The following is a 20,678-nucleotide window of genomic DNA, read 5'->3' as shown; positions in this document are numbered from 1 at the left end:
CTGTCTGCCTGGAACGACATGATCGACAGACCACAATGCTTTGCCAGAGATGGTTTGCATATGTCGCCCCTGAGATTCAGGTTACTGGCTAAGGCTCTTGCAACACCTACAGTGCCTTTTTAGGCAAAGTTCAAAGCACAAAACCACCACCGTAACAGGTACAAGCATGCAAAATCTGAAGATAATGCTACTCAATGCTAGAAGTCTAAACCTCAAAATGCACTCTCATGAGGCACTCCTAAAAATGGAGAACATTGATATCTGTGCAGTAACTGAGACCTGGTTCAAGGCTCCAGAGAGCACCCCTGCAATACCAGGCTACAACTCTTACCACACTTTTCGGCCACCAAACCAGGACTGAAACACTAAAGGTGGAGGAGTGTCCATATTCACCAAGGATATTCACAACACCAGGCTAGTTGCCCAACTCAATGTGTCTGAAATTCTCCAGGTACAACTAACACTAGGTAAGACTGGAATCCAAATTGTAGCTTGCTACAGATCCCCCACCATGCCCCAAGATTCTCACTGCACCTTTCTAAACATACTGGAAAATATTAAGATACAACCAAACACCCTAATACTGGGTGATTTCAACTACCCTGCTATTAACTGGGAAAACTACTGGTGTACCAACACCTTTGCCCAACAGTTCTTGGAATTCATAAATTCCAACACCCTGGATCAACTAATCCTTAGTCCCACCAGGGGCTTCAATATCCTAGACCTGGTCATTACCAACATGGGAAATCGATGCTCCACACCCATGGTAACCCCCCCCCCTCGTTGGCCAGGTCTGACCATAAGCTAATCACCCTTGACATCCACATCCCACCCCCACCCCCCAGTAAGGAAACCTCCTTAAAAAACTTCTCTAAAGCCAACTTCATGCTACTCAAGTCTGAAGTGACAAACTTCATGACACCCATGCAGATGGGAACTGAAAGTTCGACTGCTGAATCCTACACTATGGCACTGTACAAGCACATCCACTCGTGCATGAATTGTGCCATCCCCAATAGAACCAAGACGCTTTTCTCCAAAAAAAGGAAGCCAATCTGGTGGTCTCTTGCCATAAACAAACTTTACAACAAAAGGAAGGAACTGTTATAGAAAAGAGGAAAATCCCAGGATGCAAAAAACTCCCTTACCAGCTTCAGTAAGAAGCTGAGATCCCTCATAAAATCCTCCAAAGCTAGTTACGAAAATAAAATTGTCAAAGATTCCAAAGGCAACCACAAAGCATTCTATAGCTATGTCAAGAATCTAAATGGCAACAGATCTGCTCTGAGCTACAGCAGAATGGCATTAAATATACTGATCCCAAGGATATTGCCAATATCCTGGCAGATCAATTCAGTGCAAACTTCACCCCCTCTCAAGTGCCCATCTCAATACCAAAAGATTGCCAAATTCCAGTAATAACGGCCACACAGGTAAAAAACGCACTCTCCAAAGCTAAGAATACAGCATCCATGAGACCAAACAACATCCCAGGCTGTGTACTACATAAACTACAAAATGAACTGGCACCTCATCTAAGTGTCATGTTTAATAATAGCCTCACCTCAGGCTTCATGACCACTGAGTGGTGCACAGCTACAGTTATCCCACTCCACAAGGGGGAATCCACCTTGGATCCCGGGAACTACCACCCCATCAGTCTGACAAACCAGATCTGCAAGGCCATGGAACGTATTATCATGGAACTTATAAAGAAAGACATTGGCAACCTTCATACACTGGATCCCACACATTTTGGGTTCGTGAAGGGCTGATCTTGTCTCCTGAACCTGATTGACTTCTTCAAATCAGTCTTCAGAGCCGTGGACAAGGGTAAGGTGGTCCACACAGCCTATCTGGACCTCGCCAAGGCCTTCGACATCATCCCCCACTATGGAATCATAGATAAACTTACTAAACTGGGCATTAATCCCTACTTCACTCAATGGGTTGCCAACTGGCTTGCTGACAGAACCCACACTGTAAAAGTAGACAACTCCAAATCCAGCTCCAGACAAGTGACAAGTGGAGTATCTCAGGTTCAGTCCTGAGACTGCTCTTGTTTGGCATCTACTGCTCTGAAGTACAGGCCAACTCTAAGGGACTCTGGCTAACAAAGTTCGCAGATGACTGCAAACTGGGAGCCATTATTGAATCCCCAAATGATGTGGATATTCTACAAAAGGGCCTTACAGAAACAGATGCTTGGTGCCAGAGCCATGGGCTCAAGCTCAGTGCCAAGACATGTATAGTTATCCCGCTTGGGAAAAAAACATGTACCTGTGAATTACTACATAGGTGGCAGTACACTAAACACCGAACGTGTGATAAGAGACTTGGGGACACAGGTGGACAGTGGTCTCACCTTCAATACCTACATCACCACAACAGTCAGGAAATCCTTCTATGTGGCACACCTCATCACTAAGGGCTTTTCATCCAGAAAAAAGGAGGTCATTGTCCCACTGTACCCATCCCTCATTAGACCCATTATAGAATACAATGCCCCATTTGGTATGTACCTCTCAAGACATCTTCACAACTGGAAAGGCCACATAAATACCTCACCAAAAGAATTACACACCTAAAGCAGATGCCCTATGCTGACCGTCTAAAAAAACTCCACCTATACTCTGTCGCATATTGTCTACTCAGAGGTGATCTCTGCTTAATCTTACAAGACCATGTCAAACCCAGAGCTGTTGGACATGCTACACTTAAAGAAATCCCAGTCCCTCAGAGACACACGCTACAGGGGATCTTAACCTTGTCATCACAATGAACAAAACATGCTGGAGGGATAGGTTCCTGACCCAGAGACTCCAGAGACTCTGTAATAGACTGCCCATACATGTCAAGCAGAGCGCCTCTTTGGCCTTCTTCAAATGGAACCTTGATGATTGGATGGGAGATAGGAAATTCACCCCGGGGATCACATCAGTTGCCCTGCTAGACAGGGGTCCAGGGAAGTAAATACTGTGGGAAGAAATATCCAGGGAATTGTTATGGCTAGGCTTGTATAGGCCCTAGGGCCAATAGCCTAGTACCAACTTATGAACCTATGAACAGGACGCTCCCAAAATCTTGTTGGTGACCCCATTTTGGCAGAGACATCATTGGTTCTCTCTTCTTCTGCATTTAGCCAAGGGTAATCATCACACATTACCTCACAGGGTGAACCTACTCACACAAGACATGGGACCTCTCATCCATTCCCACCTGTCCACTCTTCAACTCGGTGATAGGATTTTGATTCCACATAGACACCTTTTTATAAGGATGTGCTTAGGTTCCTGCAGGAGACCAGGAAACCCAACACTAGGAAATCCTACTTATCCAAATGGAAGAGGTTTTCTGTTTGGTGTCTCTCCTGTAACTTGGATCCACTTACTGTGGATGCTCCTTTGGTTCTCTCTCATTTGTGTGAATTGCTCATTGTTGGTTTGGCCTATTCTTCTATTAAGGCCCAGTTATCTGCTATATCTGCTTGTCTGCCTTTATCTCCTCCTTTAGCTTTTAGATTTGAAGCTTAAAAATTCCTTAAAGGCATCTTTCATATTATGCCTCCCAAGAAGCCTGTTCCTCATCCCTGGGATCTTAATTTTGTTTTGGAAAAGTTGACTCAGGCTTCTTTAAAGCATGCTGCTTCAGCTTCTTTGCAAAATTGCTCTTGGAAGACTGTTCTTTTGTTGGCCCTTACTTCTGCCAGAAGGGGGTCTGAGCTTGGTGTTTCATAAGGACAGGGTGTCCTTGCATACTAATCCTTCTTTAATGCCCAAGATGGTTAATGATTTGTCCCTTAATCAGTCTATTCATTTGCCTACTTTTTTTCCTCTCTCCACAATCTGCCAGTGAGAGGGTGTTGCATACTTTGGATGTATGTAGACAACTCAGATTTTATTTGGATAAGGCTAAGTCTATTAGAAAATCTGATCAGTTGTTTTTCTTTTCATCCTAGGGCCCTAGGTTTAGCTGTATCCAAGCAAAATATTTCTTTTTGGATCTCAATCTTCATTGTCCCTTTTTTGTCCCCTACAAGTTGGTTCTCCTTCCTCTGGCCTCATCAAGTACATCCACCCTAGACATGATTGGACTACCATCCAAATGTGCTGAGTCACCCATCCAGGTAGCCTCACCTGGATCTAAGCACCCTGAAGCTAACCGCATGGTTCCTCCAATTCTAACAGTGACCAGAGATGCCAGGGCTGTGCTCTCCAGTGGTACACATTTTAGCAGCTTCACAAAAGCCAAATACTAAAAAGATTTATCTTAGCAAATGGAAAAGGTTTACCATTTGAGCATCTTTTAAGGGGATAGATCCCTTTACAGCACCTCTTTAATCTACTCTGGACTTCTAGTCAGTTCTTTTCCAAACAGACTCCAGTTTTTTTTCAGTTATCAAGGTTCAGTTAGCAACCATTTCCACTTTCCACACTGGGCAAAATCAAACTCCTATTGCTTCCCTAAAGATTGCAAAAGTTTTCTGAAGGGGACCTTCCTGTTGAGACCCCCTATTTAGGGATACATTTCCTCCATGGGACATTACTATAATTCATCAGGCAGTAACTCAAGCTCTGTTTGATGCCTGCAACCACAGTAGATTTGGAATTCTTTTTTTCTTGGAAAACCCACTCTCTGGCAGCTGTTACATCTGCAAGGAAGATTTCAGAATTGCTAGCATTGTTCTGTAAACCTCTCTATATGGTCTTCCATAAGGAAAGGGCGTCTTTGAGAATGAATCGCAATTTTCTTCCAAAGATTGTATCTGAAATGAATGTCATTCTGCCAGTATTCTTCCCAAATGTTTTAAACAAAGGAGAGCATACTCTACATTTACTAAATGTTCATACATAACTCGGATTTAATTATACAATGGACTAAGGATATTAGAAAATCCGATAAGCTCTTTGTTGCTTTCTTTAAAGCAAAGTCTGGACAAAGTGTATCTAAATTCACTATCTAGGTTGCTTTCTGACTTTATATTGTGTGTATATGAAAAGCTAGGAATAGCTTTACATAACAAAGCAAGTTTCATTCAACAAGGCAGTAGCTACCTCTACTGTGTTTATGGTTAGAGTTCCTATTGACGAGATTTGTGCTGCAGCTTCTTGGTCAACTGCTCACATTTTTGTGTCTCACTACAAGATGGGAGGTAAAGTCCTAATCCTGTACATCCTTTAGCCCCACCATTCTCAGGAATATCCTTCCTTGATACCACCCAGATGTTTTGGATAACTTGGAAATCGGTCCCAAAGGTTGATCTAGACAAAACTTTTAACACTGGATATGAAAGTTATGTATTAGCCATAACCCTAGATATGTGATGTTTTGTTTTAATCCAGATGAACATTGCTCCCTCTATCCCCCTTCTAAAATTGTCACCTGGAGCTCTTTTTGAATGGATGGATCTCACAAAGAGCCTTGTCACCAAACAGTTTTTTTGATTGCTGTTCGTCATTTTATGGCCATTTTTCTTATCTTAGTCCATCTTATAGGCTACCCTGTGTATGCTGATTTTGTAATTTTTTTTTTTTTTATTATGAACAGGCAAACTCGATTTGAGGTATTTCGGGGCAACAGAAGGAATTAAAGGTAGGGTAGGTGTCACAGCCCTAGATCCACAGCTTCTAAAAGGTGCGGAGGTCGGATCCAGTTGTATGTGATAACCCAAAAGTTGAACTGAATGAAAACAGGACAACAGAGAAATAGCATTATGTTAAGTATGGATCTATGTCAGTTTATCAAAAAAACACATTGTCAAAAGCCATATGGTTGACTGCATTTAATTAAAAAATTGACATAAAGCCACATAGCACCCGCCAACAAGTCAATGCTTTTGTAGGGGGGCAAGCATCCCTGAGCCCCTCCAACACACTCACACTTTTTTAATTATTTATGGCAACACCAAAATTGCACTATTGTGGGGAAGAGGACAAATTCTCTGATCCACACTGTATTGTGATCTCAGCCAGAATTTGTCACTCATAAGGTCTTGACCATATGGCTTTCAGCAATTTGGTCATCTGATAAACTGACACGGACCAGTTAAGTACATAACTTTTGTTTGCCTTAACCTAGATGAATGTTTAGAGTTGTATTGTGGTTTCTTTACAAGTTCGTCACTGTTCTTACTCCTTTTCTTTGATTGGTTAATAAAGATCTTAAAAAACAGAAACAAATGATTTCATCATTTTTTAAATCATTTCAGATCTTTGCAGTAAATCAAACCATAAATCCAACAGGTCTTGAGCATGCTAATTCAAGGGAAAAACTTCTACATACTCTGGATTTTCTCAAATAATTGTGGTATGCCATGGACCATGCAGGATTTTATGAGAGTTTAGTCCAGCCACTGAAGGTATACAAGGCTATCCAGAGAAAAACAAAGCATTTCTAAGTGCCTTTCATGTTGTAGTATTCTCTGAAATAAGACATAAAACTTTTTAACTAAAGTGTATTTCTGCAAGATCAGTAGCCAATTTGGCAGTGATCTTTAAACATGTCTCTGTATAGGACAATGCCTATGTAGTCCACTGTAGAAATGTTTACAGAATACTCAAGTAGATCTTTAGGGTGTCCTGCTGTAATATACCACTATGTTTACTTGTCAAGATACTACTAAGGAATCTGCCATTAAGTTGTAATTGTTGCAAGAGTCCTCTTAGAAGTAAGACACTACAGTTGTATGACTATTTCACAATAACAGAATGTATCTGCAAAAGTGAAATAAATAGAGACTCTTGAAACAAGTATCACAACTCACTTTCCCATTTTACTTTGTATGTTCATGTTTCTTCAGAGTCTTCTATCAAAGCTTTGATGCTGGTGATTTCTGATTGTCTAGTCTTCATGCACGCACTGAACTTTCAGAACTAATAAGAGCATGATGGTATGCCCCTTTTATCTTTGTGCATATGTATACACAGTCTCATTACCAGACTGCATGGATGCAACCTTCTTGTCAATGTATTTATCCTTTCTTACACAGTGCTCCTTTCTTTGTTATTATTCATATTAGTAGTAGTAGTAGTAGTATTTTGAGCTATAAAGTATCAGTTTGATATTGTTTGCAACACCCTCTCATTAGAAGTTGTTTGGCTCTATCAAGGTTAACATATTGTATGTTAGATTATCTGTCCAAGCTTAGTTCATTTTAAAAGGTGTTGGTTAGCTCTGCAGTCCTTCCTTTGGTGACTTCAAGTTTTCCTATTAAATATGCATTCAGATGAGGTAATTCACTTCTCTTGAATGGTCAGTCTTCTCCATTTCTATGTCCATTTACATATATACAAGTGCTTATAGTGCTTATATAATCTTAGTATTTTAATGTGATAACTATATCAAATCATTAATATGTTGTATTAAGAACTGTAGATATAATATATCATTTTCCTTCCCTGCTTTTATTTTTCTAAAACATTTAACAAAACCTTATAAAATCAGGCTACACTTCCATTCTAGGGACATACTGTATGGAGAAAAACTGTCAATTAGATGACTATGTAAAGGAAAGCCAGTAGTTAGTACTAAGTACAGTAGATCAGTTCCTCATGAAGCTTTATTACTATTATGATGAATAGGTTCATACAAGGTTACTGGGCTAGTGGCTCAAGAGTCACTTGCTCTAGGTATGTCAGCCTAGCCTGTGACATTAACAGATCATGCTAGAGAGACAGATATGTCTCCCAGATACTGCCACTCCTATGGAATAGACTCCCTATTTACGTAAAACAGAGCTCCTCACTGACCTTATTCAAATGCAAACTAGATAACTGGATGAGAGACTGCAAATTCGCTCCTAGGGTGCATCCATGTCCCTTGTGGACAGGGTAGCTGGTGTTGATCACAGACCCACTCTGTTCATAAATTTGTTCTGCGAACTGCCCCCCCCCCAAAAAAAAATGGGGATACTTGGGATTAAAAACGTTTCGAAATACTTGGTTGGTCGTTGTGTTCTCATTTTATACTTGGGATTAATATGGCTAGGTTTGTAAAGGCTCTATTGCCACTAGCCTAGTAACCTCATATTACCATACTTTGAACTTTGAATATATAGGTAAAGTTCAGATGACCATGTCTGTATCCATAATTAGGAGATCTAGCTGCAAAAATGCAGATAGAAAGTGACCTCCTCATTTTTTACTTTTCATTTAGCGTCATGAAGAGCAAGTCAGTGGAATATTTCAGAAAAATCATATGCCTAAGACATACCATTGGCACAGAGGAAAAGGTTCTGCCCATGACACTGGTGACTCTAATCTGATTATCAGGCCAGGCATTAGAGGCCTGCCAAGGGTAATCTCAGGGGGAGGCTGATTTTTATTTATTTATATATATATATATATATATATATATATATATATATATATATATATATATATATATATATATGTTTGTGTGTGTGTGTGTGTGCGTATATATATATATATATATATTTTTTTTTTTTTTTTTTTTTTTTTTTTTTGCTGCAAGACTGAGACTCCTGGTGGAAACACAGTACACATTATACATTAATGTCATTGTACTTCTTGCATGGACAGTGGGAAAAGTGGGAAAAGCATAAAGAAAGAAAAAGATGTGCTGCCTACAGGAGGGCACTGTGCCTTCATGCCCTGATTTCCTCTCTGCCCTCTCCTATGTTTTCATTCTCTACTGGACTCTAGCACAAGAGAAAAATTGGTCAGTTGCTGGTGGGAAGTTTTCAGTAAGGAAATCATGGAGGAATTCTGGGACATAAAAGATCTGATACTGCTGCTTGAGGGGGGAATTATAAAAAAAAGATGAAAATAAAAAAAGAGACATCTTATGGCCTGATTATCAGATAAAGATGGATCTTCCTGATAATAAAAGAATGACTCTCGAGGACTTGTGGTAATGGCAGATACGTAATCCCCTGTTCAAAACCATATTTCTCATAAATGCACACTCCTCTAGAAAATGGCTATCCGTAGTAGTCATCCGCAATGCATGCACTAATAGGCCCTTCACCACCGCTTCCTTATCTTTTCACCAGTAGGACATCCAATTAAGACATGGCTTTGTCACTACAACAGTGGATGAAGGTTAAGAAACTAGTTGTTTTACTGATGTAATCGATAAAGGGTGGAATCTCAATTTCTTCACCCTTCCAAACAATAAAAATATTGTCCAAAAAGTGGAGACATAACCAAAAGGGGATATCCGATGGACCTGATTGAGGAGATGATAAATGATAAATAACTTTGTTTTTTTTTTCTGTTTACTGTCTCCAAGCTAGGGGATGCGTTGTACTGTGGACGAATTATTGGTTAATTGCTAATCATGTGATATGGGAAGGGAATTTAAACTAAGATGACATCACTTAATGAATGTATGATGTTTTGTATATTTCAAAATGAAAACACTTGAGTTTACAGTTTTTTATTCTTTTTATTGTGTATATTAAAGTTTGAATTTAGTGACAGCATAGTTCACCTTCTATTTTAATAATAAGTTACTGTCTCTGAGCTGCTCCAAGTGCCGTGTGGTATTCCTGCAGAATTTATCACTATTCATAAAGTGTAATTTAATTCTAGCTGTATGAAAACAAAAGAATGACTACAACAAATTATGGTGATAATGTCATTATAATAATAAAAATAATACAATTATTTCACATTGATTGGACACTGCCTGGATTTCTTCAATAGTCTAAATTACTTACTGTGAAAGCTAGGATTTAAAAATGTAATATACATTTATGTTTTATTTTGTGATGGAAATAAAGGAAAACTTTTTAAAACAGTATTTAAATTGTTGTTTCTTATTATGATATTTTTGTTCTATATAGTGTTGTAGGACTGAGCATTTACATGATGGCTTTATATGAGTTTTATTTTAGTTTATTTGATTTTCTATAATAGGTGCCTGGGCAGAAGACCAACGACATGGGCACGGAGTATATCGTTACCCAAATGGAGATATTTATGAAGGAGACTGGTCCAGTCACAAAAGGTACTTCATATGAAATGTGTGAGGCTAACCAGATGTGTAAATTATTTGTTTCGTAACCTTAAGCATGTTACTTTAAAATATACCCATGCTCTAGTAGTATTAATAAATTTGTTAAGCCTATGGGATGCAAAGTATCTGGCCCTCGACTTTAGAATTTGATTGTTTTAGTCTCTCTCTCTTGAATACTGTATGATTCTGAGAAAGACCTCAAACCAAAGCTCCTGAATCACCATGAAAACAAAACTTGTGTGTAATGGATCTTTTCTTGCTAAATTATTAAAAATAAATAAATTGCCATTTTCTATTATTTTAAGAGAATTGCCATATGCGGTTATATGCTAGTATAATCCAAGTAAATAATGTTCATTAGTCCCACCGCTACAGTAGTCCTTAGGCTGTATGGGCTGTTCTATGCTTAGGAAACAATTGGACAGCTTTTAAAAGCTCCAACTCCCTCCAGCTCCTTCACTCTGACTGCAGATTGGCTAATGCCAAGGGGGGAACTCAGCAGTCAGAGTGAAGCTTTCTTTAGTACTTTCTTCCCATCTTGAGAAGAAGCATCTCTCAAGCTTCACAGGAGCAACAGTTTCTGTAAGATAAGTCCTCCCTTTACTCAGAAATGATCTCCCTTTTAAGGTACTAGCATTTTTTCTTTTTGTTGAATAAAAGCGGTGTTTCCCCTTCAAGAAACAGAACTTCTCACAATATTGGAAATTTCCTGTTAGGGTCCATTATTTTAACCTAGACTGTTTAGGTATTTGGGGATAATTTGTGAAAATGAATGCACTGTTTGCGTAACCTTTGACTTTTATGGGATAGAAAAGTTAAGGGAGGAACAGACTGGTTTTTAAATGTCAGTGTAATGCTTATGCTTACTTCATGACAGCCTAGCTGATATTTTGATTCATTCAGTGTGTGTGCAAGTGTGTAATCAATAATGACAAGGGAATTATGTTCTTCTTTCACTTTTTGTATATGTTAAGGGAGTGGGGAAAGTATTATGAGTGTTAAGTGTGCTGCCTGTGAACTCTCAGTGAAGACTTACCTTCTAACCAACTCACTCCAGCAGCTCTTACCAGTTTTGGTGCTTCTTCACTGGTTACAGCATGGATATTCACTCCAGTCCAGCTGGTTCTTCTCCCTCAATATATAGAAAGAAAAAACTCGCTTATTAAGGAAGATTCTTCTCAGGGTAACTGGGACAAGAAACCGTTAGACTGAGTAGACATCCTTCCTTCTAGATGGTTTTCTTCTGCTTGAACTCCTATTAATTAAAAACAAAAAGTTAAACACTCCCCGGGATTCAATAAGGTTCTGTGCAGGAATAGCTTATACATGCACAGAAGCGACCATTTAGGAGCAGCATGGCAGCCGCCATACATAGTAATGAAGGCGCGCTGCCTCAGTTCCTAAACAAACACAGAGTGTGGACGAGTGCAGGGGGCATGTCTGAGAGCAGAGCTCTCACAATATACATGCCCCCACAGTCAAGAACTGCCGTTTGGCAATTACAGTGAGCCAGACCACTCATACCCCCAACAGCATAGATCAATGCAGAATGAACAGATATGTGACACATATGTCTGGCCTATCCCTCATTTACCCTGCCAAATCACTGGGATGATCTCATCAATAATGGCAAACATACGAGTGTTATACTTCAAATCTGTCAGAAAATGTACATAAAAACAAATCCCGTTACCCTAGCAACACCCCATGTTTATAAGAGCAATATTTAAAATATAATAATAGAAACAATTTTCTTTTTATCAAACAGATTAAATTTAACAATAGGTGCTCAAGTTTGCCCGTTGCTTAGCTAAGCATACTGTAGCTTAAATGGCGTAAGAAGATAAATATAAAGATGCATGCAAATGAAGCAGTACTGCAATAGTGTAGTGGTCAGAGCATTCACTTTATGAGCAGTCATTCCTGGTTCAATTCTCACTCCAGTAAATTTCATTTTCCATGTCAAATCACTTTATGAACAATATTTTTGTTGTATAACCTACTAAATAACATATATTTGTGAACTGGAGTACTGCATTAAATGTAGATGTGAGGTGTCATTGTAATAATGTAAAATCCACAGATAAACACAAGTGCCCCATACAGTATATGTACACATGAATCAGGGATACAAATCGAAGGTATAATGTGTAATGAATGATAAATCCATAGAGTGTCCAAATCCACCACCTTCCCAAGAACCATGTTACATTTCTGTGTAAAGTAGTGCGTGGGTAAGCGAGAGTAAGCACTATTAAGCAGCAGTAAGTGGGAGTAAGCATATTTAAGCATCAATAAGTGGGTTTAAGCCTGTTTGCACAGGGGTAAGCAATGAACACACCGGTTAAGCAATATTGAAGCTAACTCTCTGTAAGCATATTTAACCAAAAGTTAGCATTGCTTACCATCACACAAACCTGTGCAAAACTGCTTACAATTGCTTAAAAGTGCCTTAATCACTCTTTATTCAACAGCTGCTCTTCTGCCCAGCAACAAAATAAACAGTCCTTGCAGGTCTTGAACCCAGGACCCTGTAAACTATAGTCACAGTAGTTAACCAGTAAGCCATCACAGCAGTACATAAGATAGAGGTATCACCAAACAGATCCTCACTATAGGAAAATCAAACTTAACATGGGAAAGGAATCTAGATACAGTTTTATGTTGTATAACCTACTACATAACATATATATGTGAACTGGAGTACTGCATTAAGTCCAGATGTGAGGTGCCATTGTAATAAAGTGTTGAAATTCCTCACTAAATACAAGAACCCCATACAGTGTACGCACACATAAATCATGGATACCAAACACATATTTAACATGTAATGAATGATAAATCAATGCCAAACAACAAATAGTGTGCAAATTAAAAATGAAGCAATGCTAAGCATTGCACACCCCCACTTACTAGGTGTAAGCAATGTGTAGGCCAGCTAAATCAGTTTGCCCATTGGTATACCCCTTTAAGCAAAACCCATCTTAGGTAAGCAGGTTTGCCCATAGCTTAGTATTTTCAAAATTGTCCCATCACAGCAAAGTGTGGGAATTCAGCCCTATTTAAACCCCACAGGCGGGAATACATCTCATAACTGGTTGCAGCTTCCTCCTGTAGACACTACGACTGGTGTGGGAGAAGGAGTGTGCTTCCGGGTGCAGCACTGGGGCATCCAGGAGTCCAAAGCATGGTAGGACTCCTTGTTAAAGACCCTGACCAGAGACTGCTACAAGGCCAGTACCAGGGTTCCAAATATAAAGTGGAAGCCTGGGACCATCTCGCCCGTGACCTCACCAGTGCCACTGGCATCCCTCAAACTGATGAGCAGCTCAGGCATCACTATGCCTGTCGACCTGAAGTGGAGAAAGAGGGAGCTCTTGGATCAGTGGATTCAGGAGGCTAGGCAGATGGGTGATGTCCCAGCCATGGGTAAGTATCAGTCTACTACCTGTTTAATAATTGCCAGCGCATGTATATTATGGCTATGTATGGCTAAATATTCCTCTTATGTCTTTGACAGCTGCAGACGAGCAGGCTGTGAACTGGGAAGCCCATGCCTGTAGATTGCAGAGGTTGTGTCGCGAGGCAGGTTAGTAATAATCTTGCATGTACTGTCATAAGAAATAAATCTAAAAGTAGTATAAAGTAAAACCTGTATTGTGTATGGCATATACTGAATAAACCAGACAATACGGCAGGAAGAGTCTGATACAGGTTGTATGTAAATAAAAGTTTAACAGCCTGACAATAAAGCTCTAACTGCTGGACTGCTTGTGTTTACTCTGGTATCATATGGTAATGTAGTGTTGCAATCTCTTAATAGTACTGTTGTATTAGGCACTGTTATCCACACTATGCTACATGTGTAGGAATGTCTGTATACAACTGTTGTAATCACAAAAGGTCATATTGTACAATTGAGAGACACTTAGACAGAAAACAGTGAAAAGATAGACAACATAATGCAAATAGTACACTCAACTGAGACGTGAAGTGTATTTTTAGCACACACAGCCATGGTTCGAATCCTGGGAGTGGTAGTAAGCTGTATGCAGAATCATACTCCACAACTGTACAGATATTGTCAGAAAGTCCAGATAATTGGTGTAAGTCCCCTGGCTGTTACCCTGTCCCCCTGGCAAATCAGTGGGATGATCCCAGAAGTTTAGGCAGCAAATAATGACATACAACTGATTGTCAGACATCATAACTGTCAGAAATAGATCCATAAAAACAAACCTGTCACTCTAGCAACTCACCAAAGTGTTATGAGAGTAATAAGAAAATTATGTCCCAACTCCACCCCATGTTGTGAAGCTATGACCAAAGTGTGTGCAGTAACAGAGTGAGATGTATGTGCATAATAATAATGTGGAATCTGGTAATATGTGGGACAACATTCAGGTAGTGTTGACAAACATTCCCCCCACAGGTCTGTCAGATATGAAAACTGTGCCTAGAAAAGAAATATTGTAAATTTTGGATTGGTACTGTTTAGCCTGGTATTGTATAGCAGTGTTAGTGTTGCAGTATCTCTGACTAATAAGGTATTACTCATCACTGTCATCCACACAGTGCTACATAATAAAACTGTCTAGGAAACCCTGTATCAGCGTGTTGTACTTACATGGTCAGATTGTAAAACCACGGGAGACTTATAGAAATAATTCAGAGAAAAGATACACAGCAAATATCTATATAGCCCACCCAACTGTGATGTACACTGTTTTATTTTAGCACACACAGCCATGGTTCGAATCGTGGGAATGGTAGTAAGCTGTATGCAGAATCATACCCCTTGACTGTACAGATCTGTCTGGAATGTCCAGAGAATTGGCCCATATCTCCTGGCTAGTACCCTGTCCCCCTGGCATATCAGCGTGCTAATCTCTGACATGTAAGCATCATTTAATGTCATATACTGTCAGGCCTGTAAATATTTGGAAAATGTATATGAAAACAAACCAGCCATTGTACAACTCACCAAAGGTTTATGAGGGCAATAGTCAAAATATGTCTCAGTTTCACCTGCATGTTTCCAAGACATGCCCAGAGTGTGTGCAATAAGAGATGGAGAGATATGTGCCTAACAACCTGGAATCTGGGAATATGCATAGAAACAGTCAGGTAGTGTTAACAAACAATACTTCCACAGGTATACCAGGTAAGAGGTGTATACTGCAGGTAAAGCACAGTTCATGTATATAGTTGTCTACATCCATACCACTGTCCAAACTAAGGCTATTGGGTAGTGTAATAATACCTGTAAGGTATAGATCACAGCACTGACTAGGAAAGTAATGAGAACTACAGAGATATACAAGTTGTTAATTGACATCTTTCTCTCCCCCCTACCATATTTGCAATAATAAACTAAATACACAACTAAATCGGTATGTGCACTATTAAATCTACTGTTGGGACATATGTCCTATTGTCTGATAAATATTGAAATGTGTTTTATGCATGTGCCATGTTGAAATACTCCCATATTGGTGGCATCCTGCCATCAATGTACTTGCATGCTGTTGTAATGGCCACTATGGTTCTATATATGCATGTGTTCTGTTTGCTATGCAGCTGTTCCATATCTGGTGTTTTGGGTTAATGGGAATATCTATGCATGCTGTTATACCTAATCCTGGAATGTGTTGACTATTACTAACCCACATAGGTTGTAAAATTAAAACACCATAGCACGTTTGGGAAGGCCGGTCCCAGCGGACCCACCTCTCCCACCTCATCTGGTCATGGCACTGGGCACCAACACATCTGGGGCCCACCCCAGCAACTCCTTGTCCGCTGGTCCTGCACCACCTTCGGGTGGACTCACCTTGGGTGACAGGATCATGTCTGTGTGTGCTCTCGGGGGGGACACACCATCCCCTGAGGTGGTTCCGCCTGAAGGTAATGCAGGGCCAGTAGATGAGGAGGCCACAGGGTAGGGCCCACATGTGATGTGGCCTGGTAACATGGCCAGATGAGGTGGGTGAGGTGGTTCTCCTGGCAACTGTTCCCTAAACATGCTATTGTGTCACTGTTATAGAACATATGCGAGTAGTAATAGTCCACACATTCCCAGATCATGTCCAGCATCATGCATAGATGTCCCCAATAACACAAAACAGCAGATGCGCAGCAATCACACAGCAAACAAACCACGTGCATATATGGAACCATAGTGGCCCTTACAATGGCATGCAGGTGCCAATGTCTGTAACAGGCCAGCAATGATAGTGTCCCCACAACATGGCTACAAACACATAGCACAAAGTGTTGTACAATACAATATATGTCCCAATGTTAGGTATTCTGTAGACATGCCTACTGAGTTGTGTGATCAGATTGTTGTTGCAGATATGGTGGGGGGGGGGTCAGAGATGTGTATTAAAAACTATGATAACCTAGCTGTATGAGGTCCTCAGACCTGTTTCCATCTTTATGTCTTTCATGCAAGATGTCCCGGGAGAGGCTTCCCATTTATACAGCAGAGGAGAATGATGTCATCATCTCACACCTGGTGCAGCACTACCAGGTGTTGTTTGGCTGAACAGCCCATGAGCAGCAGGAGCAGACCATCCTGTACAGCGATCTTTTCCACAGGGTAAATGATATCGGCCTGCATAACCGCAGTTATGAGCAGGTCCGGCATCGTTGCACAGACCTACTTCACAATGCCCGTCGGTGTGCTGCTGCAGTCAGGGGGTATCAGCATGCAACGGGGGGAGGTCATGCCATCCAGCCCCCCCGACACATGTTAAGGAGCTCCTTGCCAACCTTGGGACACCTGCTCGCCCGCACACACAACATCTGGCAAAGAGCATAGTGGAGGTGGGTGCTACCCACACAATGGCAGAGGAGCATGCAGGTAAGGCCATAGGGCACATCAGTAGACCACTGTTGCATATCCATCCGCATCTGTACAGTTAGATCACGCATATGTGAGACACTATATATATATATATATATATATATATATATATATATATATATATAGAGAGAGAGAGAGAGAGAGTCTGTTTCTGTGTAGTAGTAATAAACAGATGTGCATAAACTGTAGTATTGTGGGCTTGTACTGTTGATGTACTGTAATGCTGCACCCACCCTGTACCAATGCCACAGCTGTGGCTACTGACATCACATCGCTCACACACTTATGTAGCTTCCTCTGGTATACCTCCAAGGCAGCAGCCTGTAGCTGGTGAGTATGGTGTTTGTTCAGGTTTGCCAATACACTGGTCATGTTATGGCCATGGTATATTCCATGCAGACATTTAACACACCTACCCATAATGCATGCCGTACATGTTCACGTATTGTTGCTGTTAATTGCACTGCATCACAGTGGTCACCATGATGGTGTATCTGAAGGGTATGTCAGACTCCTGCAATATAACTAACATCTTGTCATTGCAAAATGTGTGTACAGAGATGAACATAATGGTGGGACAAATGGCCTACAGTAGGGACATGTGCGAAACATCACCCTTATACAGTGCTGCAGTGGTGTATATACCAGTATTACAATGGCAACTGTTACAAATCTACACTACAGCATATCACAATACTGCAATCCACAATCCTTACAACCTGCAATGTGGTTCTAACATGTGCAATGAGTGTGTAATATGGAATCGTATGTTAGGACAGCAAATATGGGGAATACATACCTTCACAAACACTGGAAGCATATGCGTGCACACACTCCAGATAAAATATAGTGGAAGCAGCTGTTGAGGTATTGACCATATGCATTTGTCATGTAATTGCACCTTGCACCTTCCAGCAAGTACACATCCCCAATGTCACACCAAGAAATGGTCTGCTGTCCAAGACGTTTGGCCATCAAATGTGCCCACTTACCTGCAACAGATGCAGCCATGGCTTGCACACATCTTACATGCCATGGTGTGGACACCATACCCAGCAGGTAGCATCCAGGAGTTGGACATGTACCCATACCTCACCATTGCATATACCATGGGAAACAGTGCAGACAGTCATGTATGTGGCGAGGATATATGGGACAGGAATAATGTAGGAAATAAACAGATGGCCATCCAAGACAGATGATGTCACATGTAGCAAACCGGTCATGCAGGCTACCTAGTGGGAGTTGCAGGAATATCTAGCAAGTACTAGCTGTGCAGTACCCGTGTCAATAATTGCCTGGACTCTGCAAACCTGTGGCCCATGGGTTAGGGTAATCAGATGTGACAGTTGTACCACAGGAAACATCAGCCAGGCCGCTCAACAGGTAGCATATGCATAACAGAAGAGGTCACTAAAAGGTGTACGTTGCAGTGTGTACTGGTGTACCAAGCCCACGTTGGAAACCTACAGACAGTATCACATAAGATGCATGTGCTGCACAACCAACACCTCACCCCACCTCAGGCCCACCATCCCCATCTGTACCATGCTGGTTCCAGTGTACACCTGTATGTTTTCCATTCATTAGGTGGGACTAAGCTGTTACATGTGGTCTTCAGTGTTTGGGACACTACAAACTGACACACATGTTTAAGCCATAGTTGTCAAGCATCTGCAAAAAGGCTGAAGGTGGGGAGTGGGTATCATCATGCAACAACAGTGCACTGCAGCAGGGATCCAAAGGATGCTATGAATGGCTGTATCTGCACACAGGGTCAGGAACTGTGGCAGACATGACCCTGACTCTACAGCAATAGTGACGGCAGTGTGTGAACTCCAAGGGAAGTGCACATGAGTTGACCTTGCAATCATGCAGAATTGGGAGACATGTCTATGGCAGACTGACCATATACCCCTGCCAGGAATAGTGACTGCTATAGTACACATAACAGTAGGTGTAACAAACCATCCTGATAAGGGTGTGCACACATATGCACCCACGAAGTGTATGCATCTCAATAGCATCAGCACAACTAACACATTTGTTTGACACTGCATTTATAGGTTCATAGGTTCATAGGTGTGTACTAGGCTAATGGCCCTGGAGTGTATATAAGCCTAGCCCAGGAAGATTCCCTGGCATCATGCCGCCCAAAGTTAGTTCCCAGTGCCCCTGTCAAAGGCCATGGAAGTGATCCCTGGGGTGAACTTCCTATTGCCCATCCACTCGTCAAAATTAGAATCTCTAAACTTGAAAACAGCAACATTTTAGATTTTTAGGATTTTAAACTTACAAATTTCATCAAATTCTACGATGAAGTTTCAAGATTCACTTATTACAGTATAACACCAGATATCGCCACAGCTGGTAACTACACAAAAGTTTCACGGCCACATACATAAATATATTGAGCTGACAGTACCTACTAGATCTAAACACAATGAGAAGTTTAAAAGAAACCACCCTGGTGGTCCACAAACAAAAATAAACTTTACAATAAAAGAAGAATCTCCCTAAAATATACAGAAGAGCTAAAGACCCTTGAATAAAGGGCAACAGTAAAAATTGACTAAAACTTAAAAATATATATTTATATAAATAAAGGGAATAATAGGCAGTCCATGAACAGAGGTTAGCATCTGAAGCTCAGGACAATGATAAATCATTTTTAATTATATTAGAAAACTAAGAAGTAACACCAAATATTGCTCAGAACGTATTTAAGATGGCAGCACCTACTCTGACCCAGTAGACATTTCCAACATACTAGTTACCAAATTCACTGTTAACTTCATTCCTAAAAAAAAAATATTCACCACCCACTTTTTTCTGAATCAGACTCGCCATTACCACCACATATCATGTATTAAAGATGCTCTCAAAACTAAATTAAAACTAAAAATAATTCTTCCATGGGACATGATGATCTACCTGTTTAATAAACAGTACCAAGAAGCTCTGGCAGGGACATGCCTTAAACTTTTTAAACTGAGTCATTTTTAAGAGAATCTCAAACAGGGCAGGATTGTACAGGACATATGTCACATATCAGGCTCATGTAATGTTAACATATGCAGTAATGTGGTCCCATGGCATATCATGGAAGAGGGTGTCATATCAATAAGGGTATGTACACTCCCCATAGCCGTGATAAGGTTTGACAGTTGTCAATGTAATTGCATCATATTGGTCATACATGCACCGCTGATGATATCTGTAAATCAGACATCAGGCATTCGCAAATTACATCTGTCCACATAATCATCCCAGGTATGTGTCGGACAAACACTCAGGGGCTGTAAGCAGCAGAGCAGGTGTAACTGTCACGGTAATACACATTCAGCAATGGTGTGTACACCTGTGAGGTATGGTGCATAGTACATGACAGGGTGCTGAATAGGTGCACAGCAATACTGTGTACATGGGTGCAGTGTTTTCCAGGGGAAGGGGCATCACCTACTAACACAGCCCATGTACACTGTTGCTACAATGGATTGACTATAGCTGCACTGCATGCTTATTTTATGCATGTTGACAGATGGGTAATTGGAAATCTGTGCGTAATATGTTTGTGCAACCTCACCTGTAAGAGTGTGTGGGGGGGGTTATTTTGTCTGTAAGTGCAATCTGGTGGAGAGGAGGGGGGTTGATGCACATAGGATGTGTGTGTGTGCATGTGTGTGTGTTTGTGCGTATGTCCATGTATGCACATTTGTGATTATGGGGTTGTTCATACGTCTCATCTTCCCTTTGAAATTGTGTAGTACATGGAGATGGACTGATACATGAGACACCAGGAATACTTGTCTGATATGTAATC

General features: G+C 40.7%; 1 protein-coding gene across 1 annotated transcript in view; it reads left to right on the top strand.

The window, feature by feature from the left end:
- Window positions 1–20,678, top strand: part of RSPH1 (radial spoke head component 1) — a 607,409-nt gene that overhangs the window by 187,309 nt on the left and 399,422 nt on the right. Inside the window, exon 4 of the mRNA XM_044071826.1 lies at window positions 9,885–9,975. Within this exon, the coding sequence (XP_043927761.1) occupies window positions 9,885–9,975 (91 nt within the window). The remainder of the gene's footprint in view (window positions 1–9,884; window positions 9,976–20,678) is intronic.

Source organism: Protopterus annectens, chromosome 5.part0, assembly GCF_019279795.1.
Source record: "Protopterus annectens isolate FY-2018-M chromosome 5.part0, PAN1.0, whole genome shotgun sequence".
NCBI classification, from domain to species: Eukaryota; Metazoa; Chordata; order Ceratodontiformes; family Protopteridae; genus Protopterus; species Protopterus annectens.
This window is presented reverse-complemented; position numbering and strand designations above follow the sequence as displayed.